The sequence below is a fragment of the Emiliania huxleyi genome (genome assembly GCF_000372725.1).
Source record: "Emiliania huxleyi CCMP1516 unplaced genomic scaffold EMIHUscaffold_302, whole genome shotgun sequence".
In the NCBI taxonomy this organism is placed as follows: Eukaryota; Haptophyta; order Isochrysidales; family Noelaerhabdaceae; genus Emiliania; species Emiliania huxleyi.
In genome coordinates this window covers 47,417-73,775 of record NW_005199753.1, presented here as the reverse complement: position 1 = coordinate 73,775, position 26,359 = coordinate 47,417, and the positions used below count along the sequence as shown (strand labels likewise).

The 26,359-nt window shown below is 65.0% G+C and overlaps 3 protein-coding genes across 3 annotated transcripts in view; 2 read left to right on the top strand and 1 right to left on the bottom strand.

Annotated features, from left to right (window-relative positions):
• Nucleotides 1-21,606, top strand: part of EMIHUDRAFT_368305 (putative histone H3) — a gene marked incomplete at its 5' end in the record, with an annotated part of 31,639 nt that extends 10,033 nt beyond the window's left edge. Inside the window, one exon of the mRNA XM_005774972.1 lies at nucleotides 21,582-21,606. The remainder of the gene's footprint in view (nucleotides 1-21,581) is intronic.
• Nucleotides 21,607-21,789: 183 nt separating this feature from the next.
• Nucleotides 21,790-25,209, top strand: EMIHUDRAFT_240101 (hypothetical protein; the record flags this gene model as incomplete). The annotated part of the gene is made up of 11 exons (XM_005774971.1): nucleotides 21,790-21,801; nucleotides 22,421-22,525; nucleotides 22,633-22,692; nucleotides 22,766-22,836; nucleotides 22,951-23,019; nucleotides 23,473-23,859; nucleotides 23,931-24,012; nucleotides 24,137-24,208; nucleotides 24,435-24,471; nucleotides 24,587-24,936; nucleotides 25,195-25,209. The coding sequence occupies 11 exons, from the start codon at nucleotides 21,790-21,792 to the stop codon at nucleotides 25,207-25,209; spliced, it is 1,260 nt and encodes a 419-aa protein (XP_005775028.1).
• Nucleotides 25,210-25,521: 312 nt separating this feature from the next.
• The window catches only part of EMIHUDRAFT_116638 (hypothetical protein), a gene marked incomplete at both ends in the record, with an annotated part of 6,752 nt that continues 5,914 nt past the window's right edge, over nucleotides 25,522-26,359 (bottom strand). The window contains one exon of the mRNA XM_005774970.1: nucleotides 25,522-26,243. Within this exon, the coding sequence (XP_005775027.1) occupies nucleotides 25,522-26,243 (722 nt within the window). The remainder of the gene's footprint in view (nucleotides 26,244-26,359) is intronic.

Sequence of the window (26,359 nt, the reverse complement as noted above, 5' to 3'; positions counted from 1 at the left end):
GGGGTGTATGGGGGTGTTATGTGAAGTTGTGGGGAGAGATGGGGAGTGGATGGGGAGAGATGGGGAGGGATGGGGAGGGATGGGGAGGGATGGGGAGAGATGGGGAGGGATGGGGAGAGATGGGGAGGGATGGGGAGGGATGGGGAGGGATGGGGAGAGATGGGGAGGGATGGGGAGAGATGGGCCAGTCACGCGCGCCGTTCGGTCCCAGCCGGCGCTCACCAGCCGGCCAGCGTGCGACAGCGCGACGATGTTGGTCTTGTTGGACACCTAGACGGCTCCTCGAAGGCTCCTCGGCGGCTCCTAGCGTGCGGCAGCGCGACGATATGTGCGTCTTGTTGGACGCCTCCTGGCCGCGCCCGTCGCCGTGCCCGCGCAGCACGGCCAGCGGCGCCGGCTGCACGGCACCACGGCCGGCGGTGTCGCTCGCATCCCACACGCAAACCTTGCCGTCCCGCCCGGCGGAGGCCACCTCTCCGCCGGGCAGTGGCAGCAGCGCCTGCACGCCCGCTGTCCCTCGCACGCTCTCGTGCGCCGCCAGGACGGCGCACGGCGCCGGGTCGCCTCCGAGGGGCGGCGCGCTCGGCCAAACGCGGACGAGGTTGTCCGTCGCGCCGGTGAGCAGCGTGCGGCCCTCGTCCGCGTACGCGCACGCGCGCACCCCCGCACCGCCGTGCGGAAGCGAGAGGCGGAGTGCAAAGCTCGCGTTGGCGCACGCGGAGAGCGCCTTGTCAAGAGCGGTGGCGAGCTGCGCGGCGCGCGCCGAGGCTTGATCTCCGGGCAGCTTGCTCTCCATCGCGGCGCCGCCCTCGACGGACTCGAAGCCCGCAGCCTCGAGCACCGCCATGGCGTGCCTCGCCGCCACAGACTGCTGGATCTTTGCGTTTTGCAGGTTGACGCGGCGGAACTTGGGCGTGTCTTCGCGAGCGAGGTTGCCGAGCAGCGTCGAGAGGATCCGCGCCGACCCGGAGAGCGCCTCGCGCGTGTTCTCCTCAGCGTAGCGCGCACAGATGTCGGACATGGTGGAGGTGGCTTTTGGTGGGCAAGGTGGGCAAGGGTGGCGTCGAGTTTGGCGGCAAGCAGCGCAGTACCCGGCTACCGGCCAGAAAAAAAGCCCACGCCGCGCACTGACACGCCGCGAGGCGAGAGAAGCCTTCGCGAAGCAAGGGATCGGCAGGCGGCGGCGCCGTCGCAGAACGAGGCCGAGGAGAGCGACGAGTCAGAGGATGGCCAAGACGCACAAGCCGCACAGACAGTCATCGCCCTTCACGCTTCAGCCGTAGTCTTTCTTCCGACTTCCCTCAATCAACCCGCCGCCTTCCCCGCCAAGGTAGCCGAGAGGCAGGCTTGCAGCTCACTCACGATTCCCCTCTCACTGGCCCGGCGCCCACACCTCGATCTTCTTGGGCAGCAGCTGGTTCGACGGGTCCTCTCCGTGGTCCGCTCGCCGTCGATGCAGTTCGAGGCTGCACGGTTCTTGTAGGTGCTGCTCATGACGGCAGAGATGATGTCCTCCCGGCCGAGGACAGCAGTACTGTCCACGGCGAAAAGGGAGAGGAGGAGGAGGAGGAGGCTCTTCATGGGCCACCTGATGCGTCGATCCCCGAACCACCGCGACGGCGCGTTTCGTTCCAAACTAACTTGGCCGGGGGGGGGGGTGGCAGGCTGTCGCTCGCCTGTCATCGCTTCGGAAGCGCCCTTTCTTCCTTTTGCTCGCCCTGATGAAATATCAACGTCGAATTCACTCGACGCTATGACGGCGGCACGCACACGAGCTGCAGCTGGCAGCTGCGGCCGTGCCGCCGGCCTTTGCCTCGACCCACTACCACTACGGCGGTTCCGGCGCCGCGCCTTCTGCGCCGCCGCTGCTCGCGCCGCAGCTGCTCGCGCTCCATGAGCCGCCACGTGAGCGGGTTCCCCAGCATAGCTGGAGGTTTCCGGTTCCATAACGTGTGATTTGTACCCGAGGATCGACGCCGCTTGCTGGAGGCGACGTACCAAGGGCGAAGCTCGCGATTTTGCCGCTTTCTGCCAACGCGCGTACCAATCCGACCTGATGTACTGGGCCCTGGCGTTGACACTTTGCACCAACACCGGCTCGAACGCCGTCCACGACAATTACTTCCTCGCACATCCGCGCCGTGGCCTCGCCATTGGCTGCTCAGGTTCGTGCACGCCCGCCGGCGTCACGGAGTATCTCCGGTGCGTTTCAGGCCCGGCAAAAGAGGTGCTTCAAGACTGCCGGAATTTTGCCGGGCATTGTCCCAGCCTTGACATAAGGTGCACTATCTCTGGCGACTACCTTCGCTGGTCCGTCGCGCCCAGAGGTTGCCTTGACGTAATTGAGAATGAATGCGAGGATACAGGCGCTCAGTTCCGTCTGCTTTGGGGACTGATAATTGCCATCGAAATCCTCAGCCCCATCGTCCTCTCAGCATCAGTGAGGACTCTCTTCACTGATGCGACTCTCTCTGTAACGAAAGGGCGACGTTTCTTTAGAATCTCCCACCTGTGCGTGCTCCTTTTCGTTCTTCTTGTCAACGTCTTCTCAGCATTGGTTGGCACCACCGTCATTGTTGCGGGCGCAATGAAAGAGCGATTTCACTTTGCTTCAATACTCGGCCTATCCGAGCATTTCTCTTGCTGTATCACTGATGAAGGGATATTCTTTGGTGCATTTGTCCCATTCACCATCGCGCAGTGGGCATATTGCGCTCACCTGGCTCATCGGTTTGCTAGGTTCACGTACGTAAATTGCTGTCCGGCACTCGGGCTTAGTCTGGACGACGAAGCACCCACTACCAATGAGCTCCCACAGCCCCTTCTTGCGCAGCACGCCGTGCAGCAAGCTGTGCAGCCTGAGGCCGTGGTCGTCGTCGGCGCACCCGTGCAACAGGCTGTGCACTGCACAGTGCAACAGCAGCAAACCGTGCAACTTAGTCCCGTGCCCCAGACCGCTCCTGGCAACCCATGGGACTCGGTTCGACAGGAGCGGGACAGGCAAGCGGCGCTTGCCCCAACGAGTGCGCCCCAGTCGTGAGCGACGTACTCAATTTCCCCAACGCGCTTGTTTCGTCTCCGTCCGTTTTGTTCATGGATGGTGTGTGTTGTGTGTGTGTGTGAGGTGTGTGTGTGGGGGGGGGGGGGATCAAGTGCTTTTCACCCGTTCAATCAATCAAGACCTGCTTTATTATCCATCTCCCTGGCCGTATCTCTCAGGTGGACTGCTGAGAGAGGAGCGTTTTCGAGTTTGGTGTTGGTGCGATGTCCGATGAGGAACGACTCCGGGGAAGGGTGTTTTCGGGGTACGTAACCACACTGACTAGCTCCCGCAAGAGCACTGCGACGGACGGATCGGGCTCATACTATATTTTCGAGCAAACTGACCCTGCCAACTCTGCCACGACCGGAGGTGGAGGGGGGGCTAGACCTCGAAGGGGGAAAGCTGTGAACACCTCCTCCCACTTCCCGCTGTCAAAAGCACCCGGCCAGAACTTAAACGACTTCTGAGTCGCAGTGCGCTGCGCTGTCCCGCTCTGTCAAGCACGCTCTCGTGCTTCGTTGTGACCCACCCTGTCCCACCCGTGTGTAATGAGTGTCTACGGATGGAGCTGGGAGTAGCTTTGGCTCACGTCATGGCGCTCGTTGCTCCTCCGTCTCCTTCTATCTTCCATAAAACTGCGATTTTCAGGACCACATCAGTGCCGGTGCTTGCCGGTCTTTACTTTCGATGGAGGGTTAAATAGAATCCACCCTGGCTTTTTTGTTTTGCATTATTCCCCTTAGCACGCCCTAATGGCCAAAAACATCCATACTTTGGTAAAACAATTGCGGCGGCGTTTCCGCGGAACAGCACTTGGAGCACTTGGAGTGCAGTCATCAACCTCACATCCAGGGCCGGGGCTAAGAAGCGCACCCAGCGGGCCAGCATTCACTCCTTTGATGGAGCCGGAGCAACCCCTCCCTCTTGACCTCGTGCTGCCAGACGAGATTCTCTCCGTCGTCGCCTCGCGCCTTCCCCCGTTCAGCGCGTACGCATTCGCAAGGGCGTGCCGTGCCGGACGACAGACGTGGAGCCACCGCTCGGGCGGCTCGAACATGGCCGAGATAGTCCAGGTGTTCAGCGACAAGTTCAAGGTGACCACAGACTGCCGAGACGTTTCAATCGACATGGGTCACTCCACCGGTGATGATCTCGGCGTGTTTGCCGCTTCCGTGCGGCTCGGCGCCCTCGAGACCTGCCGCTCGCTCGAGGTGGATGGAGCCGGCGTGGAGGGGGTCCGAGTGCTAGCAGATGCCGCCGCAGGTGGCGCGCTGTCAGGCCTCGTCGAGCTCGACTTTGAGCAGAGCGACGTCGGCGATGAAGGGGTGATGGCACTGACAGACTCCGCCTTCAACGGAGGCCTGCCTGTCCTCGAGACGCTCTACCTCTCATGCGACACCATCACAGACGCGGGGCTGAACTCGCTCACCGAGACCGTCCAGCACGGGAGGTGGCCGAACATTCGCAACATTGCCGTTCGCGACAACCCCGCAAGCCTAGAGGCGAGGCGGCGCCTGCGCGTGGCCTGCTCGCGCCGCGGCAACCGCCGCGACCCCTTTCCGGCGAGTTGCTCCGCTCTGTCAGGCCAGCTGGACCGGCCGCTGCCCTCCCTCCGCCCGTTTACGTGGGACCCGTTCCCGGTGCGACCCACCGACGGCGAGGCGTGACGAACGGAGGGCGCTGAAGGCGGGGCGCTGAGGGCCCCCGCGGGTGTGTGTGGCAAGTGCTAGCAGAGCGGGTGTCACCTTTGTGGCGCGCCTTCGATGTTACTTACGAACAAAAACACAGCTCACAGGTGGCAAGGCAGTGGCGAGGGAGGACGGGTCTCGGCGGAAGGGTCTCGGAAGCGTGGTCAGAGGAGGTGTCTGGGGGGAGAGCACCGTGCCGCCCGCGCCGCTGCCCGGCTCGGCCGCGAACGGCGGCGTTGTACTGCGCCAGCGCCAGCGCGCCGTCAAAGTCCTCGTCGACGAACAGCGCGTTGGCGCGCGGTCCAGGGGCTGCACCATTGTCGTTCACGGCGTCCTTCTTCGAGGAGGGAGGCTTTATAACCACAGTGACATGGCGCTGTGCATATGCGCGTGAGGTGGCGTGAAAAATGCCTTTTTCAACCATGCGCGTCCCAGCTCCTACTAGAGCTCCGAACTTGGAAGTAAGTACCCCTGCACAAGCAGAAACCGCCAAACAAAATCGCCCATGCTGTACGTGTGGCCTCGAGAGGCGAGAGTGAACGTATGGCTCGGAGGGCCGACTGCGCAGTCGCTGTCAGATGTCCGTCTCTCGGGACGCGTGCATCAGTCGCTGTACGCATCCTCGTCATCAGAGTAGTACAAGAAGCCGCTGCCCTCGACAAAGCTTTCGACCAGCGCCGGCGCGACTTTGAGTTCGTCCCGCCACACGCACAGCATGGCTTTGATTCGCCCGCTCTTGTCCCAGTCGTCCCAGCACCGCACGATCTGACCAGCGCGCTTCATCCCGGCGCGGTCGAGCGGCGGCTTGCAGTCGAGGATGGCGTCCAGAAAGTCAGCCAGCTCACCCTGCCGCGGCTCGCCAGCACTGTACTGGGAGCCGTCCCACTGCGGCGGGTGAACGCCGTAGCGGCCACGCGTGACGCTGCGCCCGGTGCCGCTCAACGGCCATGGGCACTTGGCAAAGAAATCAGCGGCCTGCTCGACGTCGGACCACTGCATCAGGCCGGCGAGCATTTCTCCCGGTGACATGTTGAAGCTCTTGAGCGTGTCCCACGACCGGGCTTTCACCGCCTCGAGCGCCGCAAGGGCCTCTGTGGCCGACGCGCTGCTCACAGCGCCGCCAGCCTCCTGGTCATCAATTCCGGCCTCAGACTGCTGCTCACGCTCACGCTTGCGGCCTTTCTCGCTCTGCATCTGCTCGAGTAGGCTGGGTTGTGTGCTTTTGCTTTCGCCCGGCGCTCTCTGCTCGTAGCGCTCGGGCCTCTGGGTGGTGGCGCTCCATCCAGGAGTGGCGCTCTTTTCTTTCTTGCTGTCCGCTCCGCCCACGCAAGGCGCGAGACACACACCGCACACACGTCCACGCACCAAGAGATGGTTGGAGATATGCCTGAGGGTGGGAAGAAGAGCGGGGGAGGGGTCAGAGACCAGTTGGTCGTTCCTAATCGGGGGTCAGAGTCCATCCAGTGAACAAACCAGTGAGGGAGGGCGAGACGATCGAGGGGTCCCGTACCGCCGTACCATGCGGAATCGACCCTATCCAGTGCTCAAGTGCTCAAGTTGGTCGTTCCCAATTCGGGGTCAGAGTCCAGTTGCGAGTTGGTCGTTCCTAATCGGCTTCGTCGCATTTTACGTTAGCGGCGAGAGCTGAGCTGAGGGCGAGCGATGGCGAGCTTTGACGTCAAGGAGATCGTGGACGAGGCGTACCTCTTCCTCTACCCGCTGGTGCTGATGGACATAACGCGGCTGCAGAACTGCTCCGTGGACAAGGGTTTCCGAATCGGAGGAACAATCAGCTGGGCTGCACTTGCCTTCGGTTGGCGACGGGACGTGACGTGTGTGAGTGTGCATGTACGCTTGGTGGAGCTGGCTCTGGGGGCGGGCGGCGGGTGCATCACCTGCTTTTTAACACTAAAGAGTGCGGGTAGTAAGTGTTGTAAATTGTTGCATGTTGGCCTTTTCTATATAACCCCTGTATGCACACACAGCATATAGTGGGGGAAATGGCTCAGCCGGCCAAGAAAATTTTTCCGGGCCGCTCTTCTGGGCAGGTGTGCACCAAAAGTGTTCGGTAGACAAGCCTCTCGGTACACGCCACGGCCCCGGGCTAGGCCCGATGCGTCCGCTACCACGCTCTTAACATGCGCACCGTCCTGCTGCAGGTCGCCATCAAGGAGCCGTCCTCGTCGCGTACGTCGTGCTGCCGTCGCGTGTACCGAGATGCCTCGCAACAAAGGCCTCGGCCGAACGGGCAAGAAGCATAAGAAATCAGCCAACGACAACATCCACAGGCAGCCCAAGGCGACCACCGAGCCCACGGTCGCCACCGAGGCGCCGGAGCCGCCCGCCGCGCCCGACACCTCGCCGGAAATGGAGGTCGAGCCGGCAGCGCCCGACGCGCAGGCGCTCGCGACAGGTGCGGCTGATCGGCGACGTCGAGCGTGGTGCCCGACGGCTCAGGATCCTTCTACCATAAACCACTACCACGGCTGCCACCGTCGGCGCCTTCGCTCGAGCTCTCCGAGGCCGCGTTCTGACCTCGTGCCGCGGCTGTTGTCGCTACAGCAGCGACGAGGGCCGCGGCAAGGGGTGCAGCGGCGACGGGCGGGGGGGAGAGGCGCGGCCAGCTACCGGGTCGTTGCCCCCGCCCACCGCGCCGGGCCCCTGCACCCGGAGGCGGCTTGCGGCAGCCTTCCCGTGTCTCCGTGCGACCCGCTTGGGTAGCCGGCCATGTGTGGCCCGCTGCCGGAAAAAATCCGGGGTTTAGCTGGCGTATCTCGGGCCCACTTTAGAGCTAGGGCATGATCTTAGGTGTTCTGGATAGCCCACAAGGGTCTTCTTTGGCATGGTAGCGGTGGTTTTGCGCGAGGCGTTCATTCAAAAATCACCATTTCCCCCCTAACAGCAAGACATGAAGACCCAAGCAAGAGCGAAGAGGCACACAGTGCTCTCTTTCTGTTCTGTTTTTGCACTTGGCCTATACTCTCGGCCTCCTCCGCGCGCCGCCGGGCGCGAGTGGGAGCCCTCGTGCTCCCCGCAATCAAACGAAGTGTATCCCCTTTGCGGCAGACTATTATACTACAAGTTCCGTAGCTATCCCCACAAGAAGAAAAACTGTGCCGCCCCGGTGTGTATGTGTGTTCTAGTGATTACAAGATCCCGTTCCAATATGCAGCTGTCGCGAACAACATCGTCAGACGAGAGACGTCACGTTGGGAGCGGGAGCCCGCCGAGCACCTCGACCACGGCGCTCGCGGGCTGCCCGATCGCGGGCACGGCGATGTCGGTGAGGTGCGCGATCGCGTGCACGCGAGGCACGGTGCCGCTCACGGCGCGCGTCACCAGCTTGCGCACCGCGACGTGCTCGCTCACGCCGCGCCGGTTGGCCACGCGCACGCGCATCTGCCGGTGGCTCGCGTCGAGCAGGAGGCTCACCTGCCGGACAGGGTGCAGACAAGTCGGGCAATGTCCGAGGCGCACAACGCTCGGCGCGGCGTCTCGCCCGAGGCCGCCTCTCGGCCGCGACGCACCGTGTCCCCCTCTCCGAACCTAACCTCGGGTCATCTCGGGCCATCTCGGGCCATCTCGCACCGTGTCCCCCTCTCCGAACCTAACCTCGGGCCATCTCGGGCCATCTCGGGTCATCTCGCACCGTGTCGCCCTCTCCGAATTGCCCCGCCTCGCCCAGCAGCCGCACCACCGACGCGTCCGACCAGACGGCGCCTAGACACTTCCGAGACACTTCCGAGACACTTCCGAGACTCTTCCCACGCGTCCGACCAGACAGACGGCGCCTCGCGAGCCGACGGCGTTCATCGACCACGAGCCGCGCGAGAAGCGCTCGCCCATCCCGACGGCCGCCGCCGTCGCCGAGATGTCGTAGCCGGCGAGGGCGCGGTCGAGGCTGCTCGCGCCGAGCGGCGCGCCTGCAGGAGACGCACATTCCTCGGCCGCACCTCGGCCGCACCTCGGCTGCACCTCGGCCGCATCTCGGCTGCACCTCGGCCGCATCTCGGCTGCTCCTCGGCCGCATCTCGGCTGTACCTCGGTCGCATGCATCTCTCGGGCGTCTCTGCGCACCCTCGCGCTTGTCAAAGAGCACGCCGAGCCACAGGACTACGTGGTGGTTTGGGCCGTGCGAGAGCTCGCGGACCCGAAAGTCGACCCGCTGGCAGCCCGAGCGGCCCATGCTCACGAGGCTGTGCGCCGCGGCGACGCGCCTGCGGGGCGCGGCCGTGCACGCGTCTCGTGGTGACGTTTCGTGCAGTGGACGCGTCGTGCAGGACCCAGCACCCGGGGCGACGCGCGCCTCGCCGCCGGCGTCGCCGCGCCGAGGTCGAGGCGGATGACGGACGCTTGGACAGACGCGTTGGCAACCACGTCGCAGCAAAACACGCAGCGGCTCCGAAAGTGCTGCACGAGCGAGGCGCGGCTGCCGAGCGCGAGGCCCATGTGCCGAGCCGCCGCTGCCCAGAACGCGTCGTTCCCGGAGATGCTCTGGCGGAGGGATTGGCTGGTTCGCGCGAGGCGAGCCAGGGTGCGAGGCGACAGGTGCGCGGCAAGAGGCTCGATGGCGGCGGCCAAAGCCTCACCGAGCGCGGCGAGCGTGGCGGCGGGCGCTGCCGAGCTGCCGGACATTTCGAGCCCGATTGAACTCGGATACCGGGTAGGGATCCACTGAGAAGGGTTACTCGAGTACCGTCTCGACCGAGAAGGCGGAGTATCGACCGATGGCTGAGTGTCTTGTCTTGTGGTTCTGTGTGTCGCTCCTGCTGAGTTGACAAGGTAAGGGGAATGATCTGAGACCCGGAGCCTCCCTCTCTCTCTCCACTAGCAGCAGACAGGCACAGCGACGAACAGCCCTTATATTGCAATGCCTCCTATTCGTCATCCTCTTCAAAGCCGACAATGACGTCGTCCGTCGCCTTTTTCTCCGCCGTGCGGTACGCCTTGAGTGCCCGGTTCAGGTTCTGCTTGCCGCAGTTGTCGTACAGCTCCTCGAGCTCGACCCAGCGCGTATCAATGAAGCCGTCGTCATTCTGGTCCTCTCCAACGGCGTCGAGGCGTGGACAGGGGCGGAAAGGGAGCAGTCGTGAGAGAGTCTGTGCGCTGCCGGCGGAGGCGGCAGAGGCGGCGGAGGCAGTGGCCCAACCGCGCGCAGCGAGCGGCGACTCACCCCTCACCGTGCCGCCTGCCCCCCCACCTTTCCTTCCGCAGGAGACAATGAAGCCGATCCTCGTAGCCTTTGTCGCGTTACTCCCTCCCGGCGCGTCGGCGCAGACTACCTTTGCCAACAAGCCCGACCTGCAGACCGCGGCCGACCTGTGGTGCAGCAACGAGCCGGCCGCCCTGGCTGAGTACGGCAACATCGCGGACTGGGACGTGAGCCGCATCACCAACATGCAGTGTCTGTTCAGCGCTGACTCGTGGTGCGAGAATAACGGCGGCGGCGGCTCCACGAGCACGACCGGCAAGAGCACGTGCAACCCCGACATTGGGTCGTGGGTCACGTCGGCAGTCACCACCATGCTCGCCATGTTCCACGGCGCCTCCTCCTTCGACCAGGACATCTCCTCGTGGGACACGTCGTCGGTCCTCGGCATTACCGGCATGTTCGACGGCGCCACCTCCTTCGACAAGGACATCTCATCGTGGGACGTGTCGGCGGCCCTCGACATGGCACACATGTTCCTCGGCGCCACCTCCCTCAGCGACTGCAACAAGAGACGCAGGATCTGCACGCCAAAGTGGCGCCACTCCGCATTTGCATTTTGGTTTTGGGTTGTCGGAGATCATCCATCAGCACTCATGTCTCATCAGTCAGTCACGTCAGTCAAAGCAGTCGTGGCACTCATCAGTCAGTCACGGCAGTCAAAGCAGTCGTGGCACGTGGAGCAGTCGCTGCATGCAACGGCGCCGCCACACGCTCCGGACGACCCCGACACACACCGACACACCACGCACAATGGGAGGCTATCGCGCACGATCGGGCATCGCGCCGCAAACAACTCGCCGCACAGATGGGGGGGGGGGGGGGGGCAGAATCCCACACACACCGGAGCAGCACAGACACCTTACACGTCAGCGCTCGCTCGATGTGGCCGGCGCTCTCCCCTCGGTCCTATCTCGCCTTTTCAACGGCGGCGTGCGGCCACGCGCCGCGCCGAGCCGGTCTCGGCGGGAGACCTCGGAGCCGCACGCGATGCGGGCATGCGCGATGGCTCCGTTGGCTCCGTGCCTAAGGCAGATCGATTAGGGTGTGAGCTGCGGCAGCCACCGTTTCTGTACCCGCTCGATCACGTGCAGGCCGTCGGAGGCCGCGCTGGATGGCCCAGGGCCGGCGGCGGTGAAGGCGTCCGTCGATGAAGGGATGTCGTCGAGGGAGACATCGTCCTCCGCGGCTGGTGCACCGGTCCAGTTGTCGGAGTTCGAGATCGCAGTCGACTTGGAGAGTGTGTTCGGCCCTTGACGAACTCACGGAATGTGAGCGACTTGGTGCACGCTGGGTCGAGCATCATGACTCGCACCTCATCCTGGGCGAGGAACTCGCCCAGGGACCAGCTGTTGGCGTCGCCGTTTTGATCGAGCTGCATCCACTGCATGGTTTCGTAGTCAAGCGTAAACGCCCAGGAGTTGGTGCCTGGGTGACTTGCTGATGAGAGCGCCTTCCAGGCGGGTAGTCGTGCCCCTCACCTACGGTCATACGGCGGCGTCAGAGGGGGGGAAGGGGCGCGAAGCGTGAACATGGAGGCAAGCAGGTGGTGGCTGCACCTGGCCAAAGCCGGCGACCTCGAAGTTGTCGTAGCTTGTGCGGATATCGCTGAGCGTGAGAGGGACCGGATCGGCAGCAGCATGGGCGGCCGCGTCAGCGGCCGGAGAGGCCGGAGAGCCATCCGACGGAGGCCGGTCGTGCATCGGCGCGTCAGCCGCAGGGGCCGGGGGGGCGGCGGCATCCATCGCTGCGGGTCGCTGCGGGCCGACGATTGTGGACTGATCGATCGTGGCGGGCGGATTTCGGCTGGGACGTTCTACGGTTAAACCAAGAGCGTCGGCGCCGACACGAGAGACTTATAAGGGTAGATATTCTGATTCCGATTTCTCCGCATCCAAGTGGCTCACGCTCTAGAATACCCTCCGCGACCGAGCAGGGAAGGAAGGCCCAACGTGCCACCCGCCACCCGCCGATGATCCCGCGGGCGAGTCGGTCGGAGCCCCTCGTGCTGGCTGTCGTGCTGCGCCTCCGAACCCTGCTGGCGCCGGCCGAGCGCGTCGGCCCGAGCTCGCGCTGTGGAGGGGAATTCTGTTGTTCGAGCAAGGCGCGGAATTCTTTTCCTATGTTAGTGCCAGTGCGCGCCTCCCGTGCCCAGTGTTGTACGAGGGAGCTTTCTTCTAAAAGTCACTGCGCGCGGCGCGAGATTTCTCTCGCGGCAGTACGGGTGCAAGTTGCTCAAGTATTGTGGGGTTGGCACTCCCATCGACCCTCATGACCTCCTGCGGTCTCTGAGATGGACACCAGTGGGTGTGGGACCACAGCCAGGATACACTCGAAGGCTGGGTAAGGAGTAGAGGTCGATACTCGACGCGTCCCACATGGTCTGTGTCGCTGTCGGCACGCTGTCGATAGGACGTCGAGCGACACCGACGGCGCGACGACGCCCCGTCCGGCACGCTCCCCCCTCCACCCGGCTATTGCCGCACGAGCGCCCTCAGCGGCGGAATTTTTCCCTCGCGCTTCCTTGGGCCCCCGGCAACGCCGACGGACTTCCCGTCCCCCCACCTGCGCCGCAATCACCGCCGTGATTGTCGGCGCTGCGCCCCTTGGCGCCTGTGCATGTCCCGCGTGCCCGCCCGCCAAGGCTGGTGCCAAGGCCAACTCAACTGCCAAGGCTGGTGCCAGGGCCAAATCAACTGCCTGGCTGGTGCCAAGGCTCAAAGGCTCTCCTCTCTCTCTCTCCTCCCTCTCTCCCTCCCTCCCTCCCTCCCTCTCACCCCCCCCTCTCTTCTCTCCTCTCCCCCTCCTCCTCTCTCCTCTCTCCTCCTCTCTCCTCTCCTCTCCTCTCCTCTTCTCATCCTCTCCCCTCTCCTCCTCTCCTCTCTCCCCCCCTCTCCCCCAGCAGCTTCCTCGAGGCCGAACGGGTAGATCCTCCCTGATCGCTAAGCTACCACAGGGGACGGCCAGGTAGTAGACGTCTTTTTTTACTTACTCTTCACACAGGGCACTCACAGCAGACTGTGAGAAGGTTCACGGGGCCGACTACAGTGTACAGCGGGGAGGAGTGCTGTTTTCGGCACAAGGGACTTTGTCCTTCACCGGGTTTTTCTTCCACAGCCGTGTACCGCCGGGCACTGATGTCGGCAACGTCATGCCCGGCGTCTCTTATTGTGTCACTGACAGCCATATGGCGAAGAACAACGACTCCAGTGCTGTGCCGGCGGCAGAACCGTCCTCAGTTGCTTGGCGGCGTGATTCTTCCGTCTCCGACCACATCTCGACCGCCGGCACGAGCGAGAGGGACCCGCGCAGTTGGAGCTCAAAGCTGCGAAGGCAAGCGGCCTTTTTGCTGACACTGCTGCTGCTTGGGGGCGTGACGATCTTCGTCGCCATCTACCGACTCGCCTTTTCCGACGGCCTCTCCGGCGAGCCGCCACCGCCCAGACGCCACCTCCAGCAGCGCCGCCTCTGCCTCCGAGTCCGCCGCCACGACCTTCGTCTACCCCGCTCACCGCCGCATCCGCCAGGTGTCTTTGCGCTGCAGCTGGCCGCAACCTCGCTCTACATTCTCGTCTACGCGGCGGGCGCCAGCGCACAGCGGAGAGAGAGGAGACGCAAGCACGATCGGCTGCTGCGAGAGGCGCCCGAGGACGCGGATCGGCTCGCAGTTTCGTTGCTGGACGTGAAGGCGCTGCGGGCCGTGCCATTTCGGCTCGACCACCCACTCAACCTGCTGCTGCACCTCCTCCTCGCGACTGCACTGCCGATGCTCTGCGAGGTGGTCGAGGCGGCAATCTACCCGGACGGCGGCGAAGGGCCGCTCGAGCTGGCGAGGGCCGCCGTGCCTCCCCACATGCTCATGACACGCCCAGGGCCAGCCTCGTAGGCGGTTTGAGCTAGTTGAGGCCGTCAACTGCCTCCGGCTGCTGCTCCTCGTCTCGTTTGACTCCGCCATCTGCACGCTGTCTCGCAACCTCGCCGTCCCGCACCTCCTCTCCTTTGTGGTGGCCAAGATGTCGGTGCTCCTCCTCAGCATCCATGTCGCCGCCTGCCTCTTCTGGTCCCTCTCCCGCGCCAACCATTTCGACCCGGCCGCCACGTGGGTCGGGGCTCACGCGCCGGACCTCGAGGCCGCGCCCAAGGCCAGCCAGTACTTGGCCAGCCTCTACTGGTCCACCATCACGGCGTCGACCGTTGTGTACGGCGACTTCTATCCCGTCGGCGAGGCCGAACAGGCGCTGACGGTCATCTTCGTGCTGGTCAACATCTGGCTACTCGCGGGCATCGTCGGTGGGCCCTCCCTCCCTTCCCACCCGGGCCCTCCACCTCCCGTCGCTGACCGCCCAGCCCCAACCGAGGCGGCATCTCCGCGCTGGCGTCGATGTCCGACACCGACATGGCCGAGAGCCGGCACACGATCAGCTCGTTCGAGCGCCTACTCTCGGAGGAGCGCGCCCCCGCCGCCGCCGGACACTTGAATGCCGAGGGCTTCTGCCCGGTCTCCGGACGCGGAGATGCTGCGTCGATGGCCCAGACCCTTTCCCCCACCACTGGACGAGACGTCTACCCTTGCCGCAGGAGCGCATCTCTCCGGACGTCGTCCTCGCCACGCGCGAGTACCTCCGCCTCTCCCTTGAATCTGCTCGCGCCAACGTGGACTCTCTGCCCGCGTCCGTCCGCCTGTCGATCCGGACGCAGCGCTTCGGCGACGCGCTCGCCTCGCAGCCGCTGCTGCGAGGATTGTCTCGCCGCTTCGTCGCCGACTGCGTGGACCGGGTGGCGGAGGACGCCTTTGTGTCTGGCATGACCATCCTACGCGCCGAGGATATCCCGAACCGCCTCTGCATCATCCTCGAGGGCAGCGCGCAGCTGCAGGTGGCGGGCGGTGCGGAGGGGCGGCTCGAGACCGTCGCCGTGCTGCGGCCCGGCGCCGCCTTTGGAGCGGGAGGCTTCCTCTGCTCGGCGCGGCAGCCGTGGGAGGTCCGCGCGCGGACGCTGCTCCGCGTACTGACGCTCGGCGCAGGCGACCGGAGGGAGCTCGAACGCGCTTTCCCACACGCGCGCCGCCGCCCAGCCCACCCTCGCCCTATGGCACGCCACCGCCTAGCTCACCGCCGCGTACGTCGCCGTCCCAGGATCTGCACAAGCTTCGCCGCAACCTGCAGCGCTCGATCGAGCAGCTGAGCGTGGCCGCGGAGGAGGCGGCGGCGGCACATGCGGGCAGCGGCGCCGTCTCTCCGCCTGACGACGTCGCTCCGCCAGCAGCCACGCGCCAGGCGCCGACCAAGGTGCGAGCGCTCCGCATGGCGCTCGAGCCCACGGCGCGCGTCTCGGCGGAGGCGGCGCGGCAGTTCGCCGCGGCGGCGCGCGTCCTTCTCGACGATCTCGGCCGCGACTCGGCGCGCGCGGAAGAGGCGCTCTCCGCTCTGGTCTGCCACCTGTCTTCGATCGGGGACGACGTGGAGCTCTCCCGGGTGCGCGGGCGAGATGCGCCCGAGAGGTAGCCGAGATTCGATGACGGTCGCACCCCCGCGCAGGTCCTTGATTTGGTGCCCATCTCCGACATCCCCACGGACTATGACGGCCGCGCGGGCCTCCATCTTGCCGCGGCGAACGGGCAGGACGCGTGCGTCCGCGCGCTGGTGCGGTGCGGCGCGCAGGTCAACATCATCGACCGCTTCGGGCGCACGCCTCTGGCGGAGGCGGCGCACGGTCAGAGGCGCGAGACGGGTGCGTGACGGGCGCAGCACGTGCGAGGCGAGCGTTCGTCTAGGCGGTGCTCAACTCCCGGGACGGCACGGCGGCGCTGCTGGTCGAGCACGGCGGGCGGCTGATGCTGTCCGAGCGCGCAACCGCGACGAAGCTGTGCGACGCGGCGAGCAGCTCCGACCACAACCTCATCCGGTCGTACCTCCGGGCGGGCGCCAACCCGGACGCCGCCGACTACGACAGGCGCACCGCCCTCATGCTGGCCGCGGCGGGCGGCGAGTCCTCGCACCCGCAACTCGCTCGGCGAGCGTGAAGAGCGCCGGCAGAGACGCCTCCCGCAGTGGATAGGCGAGTATGGCATCTGCCGCATGCTCATCGAGCACGGGGCCGACGTGCGTGCGCAGGACCGCTGGGGGCGCGCGCCATGGACGAGCGAAGTCTGTACATGAGGTGTGGCGTGAATGGGATAGCGGTCGAACTACTAACTCGGTAGGCACACCGCACTCGACGAGGCCAAGGCCAACCGGCATTTGGGCGCACTGTGCGAGCTGCTCGCGTGGCGAGAGTGAGTCGCTTCACTGGCGCCACCGATTTCGGTGTTTTTCAATTCCAACACGCAACGGCGGCCCGCGTGGTGTACCGAGTTTCTTCGTAAATCCTCTTCCGTGTCTTGCTTCTCTCTCCGCGCCTCGCGGGGGTGGTTTAAAATCCGGAATCGGGGGGAGGGGGGGCCTTTTTTTTGTTGGGGGTTTCCCAGTTTTCCCAGCCCCGGGGAATGGGGCGCCTTTTTTTTTTTTTTGTAAAAAGGTTGGGGAATCCTTTTGGGGTTTTTTCCCGGGGGGGGGGGACCCCCCCCCTGTAAAATTTTTTGAAAAGGAGGAGGGGGGACCCCCCCCCCCCCGCGGGGGGCCCACACCTTTTTTTTACCACTGGGTTATTGGGGCCCACCCCCCCCCCCCCCGCGCCCCCCCTTTCTCACCCTCGATCACTCCCCACACAAACAGCGCGCGGGCGGGAGGCTGTGTCAAGCTTAGACGCACGGGCTGGAGAAGACCCCGCCGTTGCCGTTGTCGTCGTTGATTGAGTCGCCGCCGCCGCCGCCGCCGCCACCACCCTCGATATAGCCCACTGCGTACGAGATCGCCGTCATGGTCCCTGCCGTTGACGGACGGGGTGCAAGGGGGGTGTCACACGGAGAGGCGACACAGGCCTGAGGGGCTGGCGCCGCAAAAGCTATGTGGATTGGAGTCTGGGGCACTGACGGCTGCGGTTAGGCCGAGCACCCGAGCACCGCGCGATGCTAGAGTCTCTGCTTGGAGTGTGCGGACCGTATTCTGAGTGTGCCCCCGACGCGATGCCGACGACGCGGAAGCGCGGATTGTAGATGGCGACGCGGTGGCCGCGGTCGGCGACGCCGTCGTCGACGATCAGGGAGAGCATGACGGAGCGAGCCGGGGTGATAAAGTCGAACTTGGCCAACGTGACGGGGCCGCCCTTGCCTGCACACAGAGCGGGAAAGGGCGCGGATGAGACTCGAGGGAGCCGACACAGACGATGTCGCGCGGTCTGGTGGGAGGCGGAGTCGTGTGACCGCGGTGCGTTGCCGTTGGCGGGCGGGGCATTACACGCGCACCGCCAAACATCAGGTTCTCGCCGGCGGTGCCTGTCCAGGTGCCGTACCGCGACATGCGGTCGAAGGGCGAGGAGCCGTCGGTGCCCTGTGGGGTGCAAAGGTAGGCCTTCAGTACAACCCTACACTCGGCCCAGTATTATAATAGCTCCGGTGACGCGTATGGGCTGGCTTGCGACGATACCGAGGGGGTGGTCAGAGGCGGGCCGAAGGTGCAGTGTCCCGCTCACCGTGTGCGAGACGAGCCCTGCACCCGAGTCCGCGACGTGGTCCTTGGCCGCCTGCGTGAGGCCTCTGGAGAGGGTCGTCAGCGGCGCGAGCGGCCTCTGCTCGCGGAGGAAGTCGATGGCCTCCTCAAAAGCAGCCTTGCCCTCCTCCATGCGAAGATCTGTGCTTCCGGGCAGGTCGAGCACGGTGGCGGACCGAAAGTACGGGAGGAGCTGCGCGAGCGTGTCGGCATACACGGAGGGAGTGGTCCGGGCGATGTTGTGCTCCGCAAAGAGATCCCTGGCAAACTGGTCCTCGGCGCCGCTGAGATCTGCCGCGGCCTTGAGGACGAGTGCGTCGGAGGAATGGATGGTCTCGTCGATCGTGGCGAAGACAGGGCCGAGGATTGGCAACGACTGGATGACGACTGACGATGACACGTTGACGACAGGCGCACCGAGAACGAGCGTAGCGAGCATCATATCGTTCGCGAATGGCAGCGCAAAGAGCGCAAGGAAGGATTCATCGTGTTACGCCGGGTTTCAGCATCCTTTTTTCTCTTTTCACTCCCGTCGCTTGATGTCGGGGGGTCGGCCGAGCACGCGCTCCACGTGGCTCGCGCGATCCGGCTCCTGGCATGGCCTGCCGGGTTGTCGTTGTCGGGCGGGCGGCGGACGGCTCCTACGACCTACGCTGCGCTCTCCTGATTGACAGAACAACAACTCTCTCTGTCTCTCTCTCTGACCCATGGCGAGGGCGCGCTCTCCCGCCTACAAGCTCGCCCCAGTCGACAAGCGGTGCCGCCAGCAGCCGCCGGTGCTGTTGAGCTCCGAGCGAGGCTTCTTTTGTTTTAGGTTCGTTGTTAGCACATCAAGGGACAAGGCACAGAGCTCACACAAATCGCCCACCGCCGTTCTCAAGCTGCGCCGCCTCGCGCGCAAAGTCGCGCGCGGCAGCGTTGACCGCACGGCCTACTCGCCCAAGTACTCGCTCTCTTTTATGTCCCACCATGCAGAGCGCATCTCTCTCTCTGTTGTGCGCGAGGCGTGAACCGCGCCATTCGCTCTCACCTGGCAACCCTGTCTGCACGTCTCGCGCGCGCGTGAACAGGGCTCCAGGCCCCAAATGACGAGTGAGTGTTAGAGTTGTTTGGTATTGCTAAAAATCTCTCTCTCAAATCACAGCGGGAGGAAAGCGGCGAGTCGCAATTCCAGGGGTCGTTGTGGCGGGCCACCCTGTCCAGAAAGGCACAGGTGCCAATCTGGGGTCTCTCGACCGAGTCTATGAGTCCTGGCAGCCGCTCCCGGTGGTGGCAAGGTTAGTTAAGCAACCGAGCGGCCAGTGAGGGAGGGCGAGACGATCGAGGGGTCCTGTACCATGCGGAATCGACCCTATCAAGTGCTCAAGTGCTCAAGATGGTGCGGGGGTACGGGTGTTCCAGGGGGTCACGACACGCACCGACCCTTCACGAACCGAAAGGCTGTGCCCGGGGAAGGCACAGTAATCCGGCACGTGTTGGGCGCCCCATCCGTTTGGCGGCTAGGTCGGCTCAGGGCCCCGTCCACTTCCCTCCCACTTGGAGGCCGGCTGCGGCGCTGTCGCAACGCTGTACTCCAAGTCTTTAAAAATAATTTAAACACAAACACAAACAAACAAACACTCTCTCTACTAAAAAAAGAAAGACGTATTTCGCGCTTTCGCTCCTTCGACCGCGCCGGTCCATTCTCGCGCCGCCATTCGCATGATCGCCGTTCGCCCCGCGGCGCCCGACAACGTGCTGCACGGCCCCAAGCAGCTCTCGCAGGAGGCGCTGCTCGCGGTTCAGCGCAGCGGCATCACGAGCGCCCGGCGGCTCCTCTGCATGAGCGAGCTTGAGCTGGTCGAGGCGCTCGACCTCTATGTCAGCGACGTCCGGGCTGTCGTCGCGGCGGCGGCCGCGGTGTGCGCGCCGCCGCCGAGCACGGCGCAGCAGCTCATGCGCGAGGCTCCGCTTCCGACGGGGCTCGCCGCTCTCGACGGCCACCTCGGCGGTGGACTGCGGCCGGGAAGCGTCACTGAGATTGTTGGTGCGAGCGCTGTCGGCAAGACGGAGCTCTGCCTGGCGGTGGCTGCGGAGGCGCTGGTGACAGGGCACGCGCGCGGCGCCGGCGTCGTCTACGTCGACACGGAGTGCGGCTTCAAGGCGACGCGTCTGCTGCAGCTCGTCGAGCGCTCGCTGCAGCGGCGGGGCGTCCAGGCGGACCCGCACGAGCTTCTGTACCGCGTGACTGTGCTCGCGGCGGACGAGTGGGAGGGGTACGAGCAGTGCCTCTCTCGTATTCGCGCCCTCTTCCAGGACGACACGCGCCTCGCCACCGGCCTGCTCGTCGTCGACTCGATCGCCGCCCCCGCGCGAGCCCACTTTGAGAGGGCGCGGCTGTCGGAGCGGCAGCGGCTGCTCTCGTCGCACGCGGCGCTCTTCAAGTCGCTGGCGGAGGAGGAGGGGCTCGTCGTGCTCGTGACGAACCAGGTGCAGGGCTCGAGCGGCTCGGACGACGGCGGGCTGCGCGAGCTCAGCCGCGTGGGAGAGCCGGAGGCGGAGCCCCCCCCCCCCCATGCCCGGCAAGGAAGAGAGAGGCAGGCGGGGGAGAGAGGAGAGAGAGAGAGCGAGAGAGAGGAGAGAGAGAGAGAGAGAGAGAGAGAGAGAGAGAGAGAGAGAGAGAGAGAGAGAGAGAGAGAGAGAGAGAGAGAGAGAGAGAGAGAGAGAGAGGGAGAGGGAGAGGGAGAGGGAGAAGGAGAGGGAGAGAGAGAGGCCCGTTCGAGCCTCGCCTGCCGCCGCGCAGGACGAGATGAGCGCCTGCCTCGGCACCTCGTGGGCGCACTGCGTCAACGTGCGCCTCGTGCTGCACTCGGCGGAGCAGCCGCCGGCGGCGGTGGGGGCGACATTCGCGCCGCCGAGGCGGCAGCTTCGAGTCGCAAAGGCCAACTTCTGCTCCGCTGCCAGCTTCGACCTCGACGCGACGCTGGAGGGACTCGTGCAGGCGGCGGGCTGAAGGCCGCCGCGCCGGAGCGCATCGCCCGAGCGCGAGGAGGAATCACAAGGCCGCGCCACTGTCGCGGGTGGCGGCCCCGCTGACGCCTCCGTTTCCGTTATATACATCCAGTCCAGTCGCCGGTGTGTGTGTCTGCATCGGTACTTATTTTGCAACATACATGCTTTTCCCTCGTGTTGTCGTCGTGCTCTCTGCCCGCCGTGTACCCGAAGTCCAAGAGGTTGTCAACAGTCACAACAGAGCGTCTCCCCGGGGGCTACACCCCCCCCCCCCCCTCTTTCTCGCGGACTTTGTAGTCTACCTAGACGCTAGAGCCGTCTAGTGGGCTAGTGCTAGTGGGCTAGTGCTGTCCGTTGAGTGCGCTCGACGCAACACGCCGCCGCATGTGTGCCATAACACAACATCCCTCAGCACCTGCGAGCCTGCACGCACGAGAGACTGAGCGTGCAACCCTTTGATCTCGCGTCATCTCGGCTCATCTCGAGCAATCGCCCCCCTTGTCCGCGCAGCAGCTCCTGCGTTCGTCGACCTTGTCAGCATGCTCGCCCCAAAGTCACCCCAGCAGAACACCGTATCATGCCTGCCAGCATCTACCTCCGTCATAGTGCCACGACGTGCGGCCTAGAATTAGCACACGCGCCTCTGCTCGCATACACTCATACAATGAATTGTCGTCACCCGTGAGTGCGAGTTAGGGCTAGCTGCTGGCGGCTAGCCTGTGAAGAGGGCGTCCATAGACACCTCACTAGACCCCACACACGGTCTCGTCTGTGCCTCGCCGGCCGGCGAGATTGCTAGAGGTGGAGCAAGCCTGCTCTAGCCTCGCATGTTACTTCCTGTCGTCTGTTGTTTGTTGTGCCCTTGTTTGTTCTCTTGGCACCTTGGAGTGCTGGGGGGGGGGGCGACAGGGAGGACGTGGCCCTGAGTTACGTGTTACGTGTACGCCAACTCAGGGTGTGTGGCAGCCAGCTGGCTGTGTGTCTTGTGAGCCTGTTTGTGTCTGTGTGTCGCTCGTGCGTGCCGTCATCATCTGTCCCGCGTCCACCCATACCGCGTTGGTGTCCAGTCCGAGCCTGACTGTTCTTCACCTTTCTACCTACCTACCTACCCCCCTGCGCGCCGGGCCTTCTAGGCCCGCGGGTAGTCTCCCTCCAGCCCCAGGGCCTCCAGGGCTCGCACCTCAACCTCTCATAGACCAGCGCAAAGCGCAATCGGAAGTATTTTCTTCTCATAACAAGGCTGTGAACACAACACTTTGTGTGAACACAACTATGACGTATGAGGTGGAGATGATGGAGGCGCTCGCCGCGTGCGGCGATTGAGCGCCTCCCTCTCTCTCCGGCTGCGCGCCTGACCGGTGCGGCCTCCGAGTCGGCGTCTAGCGCGCGCGATAAGGTTTTTGCTCGCCTTCCCTGGGATCCCGTGTTGCGTGACTCTGTGCGATTTCGGGCCCGGGGTTGTGCGTTTATGTGAACACAACTAACTGCACTGGTGAACGCCATACGAGGTATTTTCTTCCCTATCATTGAAAGTAGCAGAGGGGTCGGACCACACGCTCTCCGAATGGGATTTTCTGCCCTGCCGCCTGTCGCGGCCCCGCCTGCCTCCCGGGGCCCGCCCGGCCGTGCCATCCGCCGCCGGACCGCCCGGCGGGTCCAACCCGAAGCGGGCGACCGGCCGTTCGCACCGCTCGGCCGGCGGGGCGAGCCCCGCGGCCCTCGATCGCTCGCCCCGGGACGTGGCCCGACCGGCCCACGCGCACGTCCTGGCCTCTACCGCCGCTTTCGGCGGCGCAATTTGCGCCTTCATCGCTCTCTGGATCCTCCTGGCACCCATCGGACTCTTCCCGACGGTCGGCGGCACCCACTCCGTGCACTTTGAGTCAGACTCGCTCTTCGGCAGGCACGCTCTTCGGCAAAAAGTCGCCGCCGGCCGTTCACGCCGAGCCAGCCAGTTGCCGGCTCGCACGGCAGCCTCTTCCTCTCGACCAGCCTCAACTTCGACACGGTCATCATTTTGTCGCTGCGTGCTCGTGGCGAGCCGGGCGGCGGTCAAAGTTTGCCCAGACGAGCGCCAGGCGATAGCAAGGTCTCTGTTCGCCCTGTGCATGTCAGGCCAGGCTGCAGCGGGGCACTACCATCGTGCTACGCTGTTGCAGCCTGACCTTTCCCACTGTGCACAGCCGCCAGAGCACCACCACCGCCCGGCATCGTGTCACGGCGAGCTCCTTCTGCACCCGTTCGCGAGGCTCTCGCGCTGGCACACTTCGGCCTTCCGCTGCTCGCGTTCGGCGAGCTCTTCTCCGCACTCCTGCCACGGTGCCGTCGCCACACACCTTCTGGCCGGCCTGAGCCATGCGGACTCGACCTCTCTCCCTCTCTGGAGCACGCCACGGGCCGCGACGGCTGCTGGCAGCCGGCCGGCGTGAGGAGGCAGTTTGCCGGCACAGTCGAGCTGGAGTATCCGCTTCTTGATGCTTCTGCGGTCAAGCTCGACCTTATGTGACATGATATGCCACAATAATGCATGCTCTCACCCCTCAAAGTGTCGAAGTTTACCGGTGACTCTCCGGTGGCCCGATAGTCCCGTGTGCCTTTCTTCAAACGAACGCGCTTCGAGGTCGACAATCGCTAAGCTGCTTATGGGGCACCGCTGCGACTCCCTTGGGGATGCCTGAGGCCACCCCAAGCACTCCCTAAGGCTAAGCCTTACGTGGACGATTTCAACCCTACTCTGTGTTTGTTCGTCTACGCACATTAGCAACTTTGTGCTCATGTCAACGCCACGCCAGCGCTAGCCCATTCAACCCCGCCCGCCCCATTGGGGGCGGGGCCCGTCAAGGGCCTCACTCTAGTCTCAATAACAAGGCTGTGAACTGCCACCTCGGCGACGATGAGCCCGACCCTCGTCCTCTTCTCATGCCAGGCGGTCTTCCCCTCTCCTGGCTGCGGCAGGCCGCCTCCGATTGCCTCCGGCATCGCCGGCGCCGAGAGGCTGGACCTCTGGGTCCGCGACTCCTCGCAGCCTGGCGGGTGGGCGTCCCGCAACTACTGGCTGTCGCTGCCTCCAGCCTACTCGCGGTGGTCGCCTCAGATGCTCGTGCTCGACTTCCACGGCTTCTACGACACAGCCAGGAGAGAACGGAGGGAAGACCGGCTCGCCTTCTTCGTCGATGAGTGGCAGCTCGACATTGTGGTGGCAGAGCCACACGGATCTGGCGACGCGTACTCGGGCGACTCGCGTGCGTGGAACGTCGACGGCAATGGGCTCAACACGGAGCCCGGTCCGCAAGGTCCGACCTGCCTCGCGCCGCGGTACAATGGCGACGGCTGGAACGACCGGTGCGCTGCAAGTGGTGACAGGAAGATCCGGCACCCGCACGTGCCTTGCTCGACCCGCCAAAACCATATAGGTACAAGTGCTACGACAGCTGCGCGGGCTGCGACTCGACCTGGGGCTGCAACTTTGCGTCGTGCATGGACGACCGCTCCTTGGTCGCCTCCCTCTTCCGGCGGCTGAGCGCGACGCTCTGCCTCGACCTGGAGGAGCAGCCCACCGGTCGGACCTGTTGAGACCAGCACCGTCCTGGTGCATTTATGTGCAAGGCTGTGGCGGTAGGCCATCCACCTGACCGGCATCTCCGCGGGCGGGCTGATGGCGTACCAGGCGGCGCTCGACTTCTCCGACTTGGTGGCGAGCGCCGCGCCCGTCGCCGGCTCGCGCATCTGGGGCTACAACCGGGCGCCGAGGCACCCCGCCCTCGCTGCTCGACCTTGAGATAGCCGAGAGATGGCCGAGATGCGACCGAGACGTGGCCGAGAGATAGGCACCCCGTCTCGCTGCTCGACCTCCACGGCTTCGACGACATCAACGTGGTGCCCGGTTCCACAGCCTTTGTTGTTTCTCACTCGCACAGTTCTGCGTAGGCTTCGACGACGTCTACGTGGTGCCCGGTTCCACAGCCTTTGTTGTTTCTCACTCGCACAGTTCTGCGTAGGCTTCGACGACGTCTACGTGGTGCCCGGTTCCACAGCCTTTGTTGTTTCTCACTCGCACAGTTCTGCGTAGGCTTCGACGACGTCTACGTGCCCGCCAACGCGTCCAATGGCTTCGGCGGTGCGCCCGACGGCGCCACCACTTCGCACGACCGCTTCTTCTACCACGAGGTGCCCGCCATCACGAGGCAGTTTGCGCGCGCCGCCGGCTGCAACCTGACCGCCAACCGGCCCCACCCGACCAAGTTCGACGGCTTGCGGCGCCTCTCGTGCAACGAGCCGCACGGCGCGTGCGCGAGCGGCGCGTCGGTCGTCCAGTGCGTAGGAGAGTGGGGCCACACTTGGCCGCTGCACCATCTCCACCCCTTCGCCTACGCGGACCTCGTCCTCGGCTTCTTCTCGCGCCACCCGAAGGCGCGCGGCGTGCACGGCGCCGCTTTCCCGCCGGCATGGCTGCTCGGCGAGGACGCGGGCGAGGGTCAGGGCGAGGGCGAGGGCGAGGGCGCCGCAGTTCGGGCGGTGCAGAGGTGACCGCACAAGCATGGTTTGCGGTGCGCATGACTCATGGGGACATGGCCGGTTTGCGTTCGTGTCTCATGGCTCAGCACGATGTGCGATGTGGTTCGTGCACATTCAAACGAACGACCCGATCTCGCCCTTACACGTATGTGTGTACGTTAGTACGTACCGCGTTAGAGGCAGACACAAAGCCGCGTGTACGCACACGGGGTCCTCGGACCTCTCGCGCTCGCGCGCATGGGGTCGCGCTTGCCTCTGTCGGCCCATCATCCCGCTGGGCCCACAGTGTCCGGGCTCCGCCTCCGGGGCCCAAAGTGCTGCGAGTGGGTGGCACGTCAAGCGGTCTGGCAAAACCGTCCGCCCCTACGTACAGCAGCAGGCGACACGGCTGAGCCCGAGCGACGTGTGGCGCAGCAGAGGGGCTCTCGCACGCACCCCCTACCAGCCGCACCCCGGCACCCCGCACCCCGCACGTCGCCCTCTTAACACTTAAGGCGCAGCGGCAGGCGAGTCGAGCGCCAGTCGCTTCGCCCCGCCCGGGAAAGCCTCGGGCCCACCTAGCGCGCGCTTGTCGCCCACCATCGTGTCGCTCCGAGACGGCAGCGGTGGGCACGCCTCTCGCTCGCGCGCATCGAGCTCGAGCATAAACGGCGTGGCGATAAAGTCCGGCGGGTCGTCGGCAGCCTCCTGCGACGTCTCCCGCTCCGCATCCGAGTCCTGCTGCACCTCCACCTCCACCTCGTCCGGCCCGTCGTCGCCCTCGTCCTCGCTCTCGTCCTCCTCGTCGGAGGGCTCCTCGCCATCTGCAAAGCCGCGGCTGAGGAGGAAGGCGCGCACCAACTTCGGCGCGATGTTCTCACGCGGCTCCCACGTGTCGTCCGCGGCGCCAAAACCCTTCCAGCGGATCTTGTAGAAGCGGCGGCGCCGATCGAGGATGCGGTCGACCTCGTACACGTCCTCGCCATCGACAGGCCCGTTGCCAACGGCGCCCGCGTCGTCGCTCTCGGCGCCGCTCTCCTCGGCGCTCGAGGAATCCACCTCGCTCTCTGCCGCCGGCGCCTTGGCCCGCCCCCGCTTGCGGCTCTGCCCCGCAGCCTGCTGTTGCTGCAGGGGAGGCGGCGGCGCCGCCGCCGCGGACACCGCCTTCTGCTGCGACGGTGCCTGCTGCGGGACCAATGTTGCCTTCTGCTGCACCGGTGCCACCGCGACAACTGCCGGCGAGGCGGAAGCCGCGGCCGCCCTCGCGGCCGCCCTCGCCGCTTCCGCCGCGCGCTCTGCCATCCGCTCTGCCACCCGTGCCGCCGACCACTCCACCGACGCTGCCCGC